This window comes from Lampetra planeri, unplaced genomic scaffold, assembly GCF_965212315.1.
Source record: "Lampetra planeri unplaced genomic scaffold, kcLamPlan1.2.h2 scaffold_260, whole genome shotgun sequence".
NCBI lineage: Eukaryota > Metazoa > Chordata > Hyperoartia > Petromyzontiformes > Petromyzontidae > Lampetra > Lampetra planeri.
The window spans coordinates 91,928-99,668 of NW_027615088.1; the positions used below are offsets into that span (position 1 = coordinate 91,928).

Genomic DNA, 7,741 nt, shown 5'->3' on the forward strand with positions numbered 1-7,741 from the left:
CCGGTGCTGGGGGCACCCTCCCCTCACAGACGCCGCCGCTCTCTCCGCTCTGTCGCCGCTGGGACGACTCGACTCGGTCCGCGTGCCGCGAGCGACTTCGGGGCGACTTCGAGTCGCCTCGAGTCGACCGCGAGAGTCGTCCACGTGGCGGGGGACGTCTCGCGCCGCTACGAAGCCGCCGCCTCGTGCGTGCTGATCACGCCGCTGGCATCTCTCACTGCGCCTCGTCGCGGTCGAGGTTGTTGTTGGTGGAGGTTGGTGGTTGTTTCTTGGTGGTGGTGGTTGTTGGAGGTTGTTGTTGATGGTGGTTGTTGTTGAAGGTTGTTGTTGTTGGTGGTTGTTGTTGGTGGTAGTGGTGGTTGTTGAAGGTTGTTGGTGGTAGTGGTGGTTGTTGTTGAAGGTTGTTTCTTGGTGGTGGTGGTTGTTGTTGTTGCAATCGGAGTCCAACCCGAACATCCACCGCTCGGAGTCCCCGGGCCTCTTCCGGTGTCTCGCGCCGGTTCAAAGGGCGTGGCCGCGTGACGTCACCAAAACGGTGGGCGGGGCCCCCTGGACACGTGGTCGCTTCGGACATGGCGGCGCCCAGCGGCGGCGGCGGTACACGTGGATTACTGGGACCGCCGGCTGGGTCTGGCACCGCGTCTGCCCGAGGCGTGTCGCTCTCGTTCACGCTGCCCGTCTCCTGTCACGTCTGCCTCAACAGGGTAAACGCCGAAGGCGGCGGGGAGAGCGGTCCACCTCCCACCACTCATCCCACTCGCTCGCCCACTCACGGCACCGTTCACTCATCAACAATCTTGCTCGTTGCTGCACGACACTCGCCGCTTGCCGCCACCGCATCAACTCCTCGCCACCAGCGCTCGTCAGCCCCCCCCCCCGAGCGCGAATTCTCACTCCGCAATCTCTCCAACACACATCCTGCTGCGATTGATTCCTGATTCCTCTGAATCAATCGCAGCAATTACTCGTACGGCAAACCCCCTTCACTCCGCACAGTCCTCATCCTCACCCGTCGTCCTCATCGCTCGTCAAACTCCACAACCTCTTCGTCACGCATTATCTTCGTCAAACTCCACGACGATTGTTAATAACTCATTCTCCATAGCTAATCCATATACACCATTCTAGATTTGAAGCTTTCGTGACTGCAATGATTCATATTCTCAGGTTTTTTCGGTAAAGTCACGTAGGTAAAACATTAAAAGTAATGAAAGTAAAATAAAACAAAACAAAAATAAAAATAAAATTCACGACGTTTCGGAGGCAACACAAGTCTCCGTCATCAGGTGGGACCGTCACAGCCAGATTAGCTTATATACACCATTCATCATCATCATCATTCTCTTTTCAAACGAAACTCATTCCGAACCATCCGTCTCCACTCGTCAAACTCCACTCACTCCTCAGTCTCCACACAATCATGGAACTCCTTCCGAGCAATCATCAAACTAAACTTCTGCTTAAAGCTTTCGTGACTGCAGGGATTCTTCATCTTGGTTCTTTCGGTAAAGTCACGTAGAAGGGAAGTAATACAATAATGAAAATAAAACATAATAAAATAATTCTCACGACGTTTCGGCCACAACGCAAGCAGCCGTCCTCTTTATCTGAGGACGGCTGCTTGCGTTGTGGCCGAAACGTCGTGAAAATTATTTTATTATGTTTTATTTTCATTATTTTATTACTTCCCTTCTACGTGACTTTACCGAAAGAACCAAGAAGATAAACTTCTGCTCTCATCCCGCGACACTCACCTGCAGAGGTGTGGACTCGAGTCATGTGACTTGGACTCGAGTCAGACTCGAGTCATGAATTTGATGACTTGCGACTCGACTTGGACTTGCATAACAATGACTTTGTCCCACCTCTGCTCACCTGGCATGTTAAAGGTCTACGGGGTGGAGCGGTGGCGCGCAGTGGTTAATTCACTGCGCCGCTCTGAAACCCACAAACTGAGCTTAATTCCCGGCCACGGATAACTTCAGTGACGAGTATTATCTCAACCGGACCTGGCCCCCACTCACCAATCCACACTGCGGCTGCGTGGTGAAGTATGGTCAAACGGGAAAGTTCTAGATTTGAAGCTTTCGTGACTGCAAGGATTCATATTCTTAGGTTTTTTCGGTAAAGTCACGTAGGTAAAATATATAAAAAATTATAAAAATAAAATAAAAATCACGACGTCTCGGAGGCAACACAAGCTTCCGTCAAGTGACTTGATACAGCTATCGTGCTGTGACGGTTCCACCTGAAGACGGAAGCTTGTGTTGCCTCCAAAACGTCGTGATTTTAATTTAATTTTTATTTTACTTTTATTAATTTTAATTTTTTAACCTACGTGACTTTACCGAAAAAAACCTAAGAATACAAACGGGAAAGGTTTGTGTTGCCGTGCAGCACGACACGGAGAGAACCACAGCAAAACCCTCACCTCTCGCAAAGGCCTGGTTAGAAGCAGCAGTGCGATTAACAGCGGTAATAGATGCCGGCATTTCTCCAGAATTGATTCAAGGCGTGCTCGTGTTGAACCAATGCCAGACGGCCGTGTAGCTGATGGAATGTGAAATCTATTTTTTATGTGGAGGGACGGTGATGAGAAAGTCTCGATTGTGCCTCATCGAGGCAAAGGTTCCCCACCCCGACCGTGCAGAGAGAAGAAGTCTCCCTGGATATTTGTCACGCTCCTGCCAGCATCTTGGCCGCGCGAATCGGGCAGTGTTCCTGACCCTCTCCTCTCCCCGACTCCGCAGGTTCAGGAGCCCATGTGCTGCCCGAACCTGCACGTGTTCTGCGCCGCGTGCATCGAACTGTGGCTACGCACGAGCCCCCACTGCCCCGTGTGCCGCTGCCCGGTGACCGCCGAGAAGCCGTGCGCACGCCTCATCGGTGAGCGCTGCGGCCGGGGGGCAACCCCACGGCGTGGGATAAGACGACGACTCAACCCTCAACCCTGCTCCACCTTAACCATGCTCCACCTCAACCCTTGCCCCTAACCTGCCCCACCTCAACCCTAGCCCCTAACTTGCTCCATCTCAACCCTAGCCCCTAACCTGCCCCACCTCAACCCTAGCCCCTAACCTGCCCCACCTCAACCCTAGCCCCTAACCTGCCCCACCTCAACCCTAGCCCCTAACCTGCCCCACCTCAACCCTAGCCCCTAACCTGCTCCATCTCCACCCTAGCCCCTAACCTGCTCCACCTCAACCCTAGCCCCTCACCTGCTCCACCTCAACCCTAGCCCTTAACCTGCTCCATCTCAACCCTAGCCCCTCACCTGCTCCACATCAACCCTAGCCCCTCACCTGCTCCACATCAACCCTAGCCTGCTCCACATCAACCCTAGCCCTTAACCTGCTCCATCTCCAACCTAGCCCCTAGCCTGCTCCACATCAACCCTAGCCCCTAACCTGCTCCACATCAACCCTAGCCCCTACCCTGCTCCACATCAACCCTAGCCCCTACCCTGCTCCACATCAACCCTAGCCCCTAACCCGCTCCACATTAACCCTAGCCCCTAACCCGCTCCACATCAACCCTAGCCCCTAACCCGCTCCACATCAACCCTAGCCCCTACCCTGCTCCACATCAACCCTAGCCCCTAACCTGCTCCACATCAACCCTAGCCCCTAACCCGCTCCATCTCAGCCCTAGCCCCTAACCTGCTCCACCTCAACCCTAGCCCCTAACCTGCTCCACATCAACCCTAGCCCCTACCCTGCTCCACCTCAACCCTAGCCCCTAACCTGCTCCACCTCAACCCTAGCCCCTAACCCGCTCCACCTCAACCCTTGCCCCTAGCCTGCTCCATCTCCACCCTAGCCCCTAACCTGCCCCACCTCAACCCTAGCCCCTAACCTGCTCCACATCAACCCTAGCCCCTAGCTTGCTCCATCTCAAACCTAGCCCCTAACCTGCTCCACATCAACCCTAGCCCCTAGCCTGCTCCACCTCAACCCTAGCCCCTAACCCTGCACTGCCTCCCTCCCCCTCCCCGCCCAGGTGGGGGCGACGTCCCGCACGCTTCTGGGAGCCCCACACAGCGGAGGCGGTTGAGGTCGGCGCGGCTGGAGGTGCTGCGGAGAGAGTACGAGGTGCGTCGAGATGCGGAGGTCGAGAGCTCCTGCGTGGAGGCCGGGGAGCGAGCCGGTGGACGGCTTCAGCGGTGGCTTCGTGATGGATGTCTTTAACGATCGCAGCGGCAGCGGTGCCCCTGCTGTGCACCGTCACGGACACACCGTCACAGACACACCGTCACTCTGTCACTGTCTCGGAGACACCGTCACGGACACTCTGCGCCCGAGGCACCAGGTCACGTTGCTACCTCGCCCTCACCCCCGTGTCCCCCCTCACTCCCAGGAGGAGGCGGAGACGCTGGCGGTGGAGGTGGAGCGGCTGCAGGGAGAGAACAACGCTCTCTGGGCCCAGCTGCGTGCGAATCCGGGCGAGCCCGCGGGGTCGGAGGTCGCCGGCCGGCCCGCGGGGTCGCAGGTCGACCCGGCGGTGCTGCTCGCGCTCTCGGGGAAGCTGAAGACGGCGCACGATGAGCTCCGAGCGACGAGAAACGAGATGAGCAGGGAACGCGAGGTGAGGGCAACTCGGCGGTCTGCTACCGTCACGTGACGGTCCGCTTCGGCATCTGCGGTGACAAGCTCGGGGGTTACGCATCACCGTCAGTGGGGGGGGGGGGGGGTGGCACGTGCCTCCCCAATGATCCAATGGAAATCCCTAGTTTTGATCGGATCATTGGGGTTTATTGGTAATAAATCAGCATTCTGTGTAGCATATTATTACGTGCAAGGGACTCTATGAGATGATAGGACAATAGTCTGAGTCCATAATTGGCAATGAGTAACGGCAAAGCAGTTAGAAGTGACTCAGAATTGTGCGCAGTTGCGTATCCAGCACACGACTCCCCTGAAGGCATTCACCTTCAGCGAGCGCGATGCCGATCACACGACGCGGTTCGAATTCGACCCTCGATCGAGAGCTGCGCCATCGCTGCACACGCGTCGAATTCCTTACTTACTAATAACTCCCAAAAAAATTCATTGCTGGAGGGGTTGCCCCCCCTACCTGAAAATCCTGGCTCCGCCATTGCGCATCCCCCGCTCCGGGAGATCAAGATGCTCCGGCCCGTCGCACGCAGATCCACTCCGGGTTACACATCTCTCCGCTCCGCGAGAGGGGGGACGACGCCGCTAATGAACCCATCTCACCCCTTGGCGGATGCCCCGAAGCGAGCGCCGAGTGTGGGAATTCACTGCAACGCGGTGGGGTGGGGGGGGGGTTCGTGGTGGAGGGGCGGCACAGGGGATCAGATGCACTCACAAATTACCTTGATCACCGGGAGCTGCTGTGATGGAAGGGGGGAGGGGGAGGAGGGGGGTGGAGAGCCGTCACTGCCCTCCATCAGCGTCCTCGGTCGATTAAGTGCACGCGTCTCTACTGCCATCCTCTCACCAGCGGCTCACACCTGTGGCTCCCTCACCTGTGGCTCCCTCACCTGTGGCTCCCTCACCTGTTGCTCCCTCACCTCTCACACTCCGCATGAGAGCGTGCGTTTCCAGGCACCCGTGTGTGTGTGCGTGTGCGCGCGCGCGTATGTGACAGCCTCTGCGTGCGTGTGCTCGCGCGTGCATGTGACAGCCTCTGCGTGCGTGTGCCCCGTGCCGTGCTAGGTGCACGCGCGGCTGCGGGAGGAGAACGTCGACCTGCAGCGCGAGAACCAGAGCCTGCGCATGGAGATCGACAGCCGCTCCCCGCACAGGTCGCGACCCCAGCGCCGCGTCGAGCCACCACGGCCTCCTGCTGCACAAACGAGCCGTGCACGGGTCATCGGCGCTCGTCGGGCCCCCGCCGAACCGTGGGGTGGAAATTCCACGTTCCTGTGGTGGTGGCGAGTCTCTCCGGAGGACGGCCACTGTTGACTTGACCACAAAGTGGCACGCACCTCGTGGGCCCTGGAGCGATGGTGTGGATGAGGGGGGCCGGACCGTGCGCGGGAGACGGCACCCAGGATTCCGCAGCCCGGTGTCGTGGACCGTGAGTCCGGCGGCGACGCGGTTATTCTGACTCCCTGAGACCTGAAAACGCCGCTCGGTTAGACGGCGTTCATCTCGCCGCGGGCCGATGCCACCCGGAGCCAACATTTTATTTGCTCGGCCGTGTCGAGCGGTGGAGGGTCTCGACGACACAAATTTGGCCCAGATCGTTAGGTGGCCGAACCAAAAACTCGATTGCGAATCGAGGGCATCTCGGGCGGTGCCATCTTCGGAGCGACGGCTCTGTGCCCGGCACGCAGTCCTCGCTGCGTGCCACGCCGGGGTGCCTCCCCACGCTCAATGCGCCGTCCCTCTCTCTCCCTCTCCCTGCCACTTCTCTAACTTGGTCTCCCTCTTTCTCCCTCTCCCTGCCACTTCTCTTACTTGGTCTCCCTCTCTCTCCCTCTCCCTGCCACTTCTCTAACTTAGTCTCTCTCCCTCTCCCTGCCACTTCTCTAACTTGGTCTCTCTCTCCGCGTCCCCACACCAGGTTCGGCCGCGCCACCGTCGCCGCGCTGCAGGCCAAGCTGGAGCAGCAGCGGCGCGAACTCGGCCGCCTGGGCAAGGCCCTGGAGCGCAGCGACCGCTACACCGACGAGCTGGAGGCCCGGCTCGCGGGGGCCGCTGGGGTCGCGGGGGTCGCGGGAGATCCCCGGGAGGGCCGCGAGGAAACTGCCGCCGCCGGCCCTCCGCGGCGGGGGGCGCCCGGCGGTGGCACGGTGCGTAGACTCGCGTTCGACGTCGCCGCCGCCACCGCCGTCACCTCGCCGCCACCGCCGCCGGTGGAGAGCGGCGCACTGCAGGGGGGGGGCGGGGGTGCGGGGGGGCCGATCCTGTCCGGGGGGGTGCCCCCCCCGCCCGAGCCGTGTTACGGCCCCCCCCCGGGCGACGGAGAAGAAGGGGGTGGTGGGGGCGCGCCGGGCTCCCCGCTGCCGCGGAAGCGAACGAGAGCCGAGGACTGACGGAGAGGGCGCGGGGGGAGTTCACGCAAAGACAAAGGCACCCCGTGTAGCCTCCACAGCAAGGGCCGTTAGCGAGCACCTATGAAGGGCGGGGCTACGGGGAGGTGTGGCCCTCGCCAGCCCGTCAGCCTTTGTCTTCCCAGTGCTGATGTTTCCGCGCCGCGCCAGTTCCTCGTTTGGCCAGGAATCGAACTTGACTCTCCGGGTTCGTAGTGCGTTGCGCGAACCACTGCGCCACCGCTCCTCGTTCACCTCAAGAGAGACATCGACACACACTCTCACGTACACACACACACACACGATATACTGTATTGTGAATAACGGTTACATTTAGTGGTGATGTTGATATGTTGCTGGGATGATGTGGGTAGTGATGTTGACGTGGCGATGTTGATGGTGATGTTGCTCTGGTGATGTTGGTAGCAATTTTTCCTATGGTGATGTTGGTGGCGGTGTTGCTACGTTGATCTTGCCATGCCGATTTGGCTATCGTGATGTTGGTTGCGATGTTGCTGTGGTGATGTCATAGCGATGTTGCCGTGGCGATGTTGCCGTGGCGATGTTGCTAGCGATGGTCCTCTCACGTGGCCGGTGCCGCCGCGCTGTCTCACGTGACCGAGGGGTCGAGCAGGCAGCAGTGCACCACCTTGTCGCGGAGCCGCCGCGGGGGAGAGAGGTCGCGGCCTGCTGAGAGCGCGTGGTGGCGGAGAGAGCGCGTGGCGCGTCGATGGAAACCGC

The 7,741-nt window shown here is 59.4% G+C and overlaps 1 protein-coding gene across 1 annotated transcript; it reads left to right on the top strand.

Moving 5' to 3' along the window:
• The first annotated feature begins 4 nt into the window (after positions 1–4).
• OBI1 (ORC ubiquitin ligase 1) lies at positions 5–7,735 on the top strand. Its single transcript, XM_078623452.1, has 6 exons — positions 5–704; positions 2,751–2,886; positions 4,000–4,091; positions 4,357–4,584; positions 5,679–5,767; positions 6,532–7,735. The coding sequence occupies exons 1-6, from the start codon at positions 573–575 to the stop codon at positions 7,001–7,003; spliced, it is 1,149 nt and encodes a 382-aa protein (XP_078479578.1). The 5' UTR covers positions 5–572; the 3' UTR covers positions 7,004–7,735.
• The last annotated feature ends 6 nt before the right edge of the window (positions 7,736–7,741 follow it).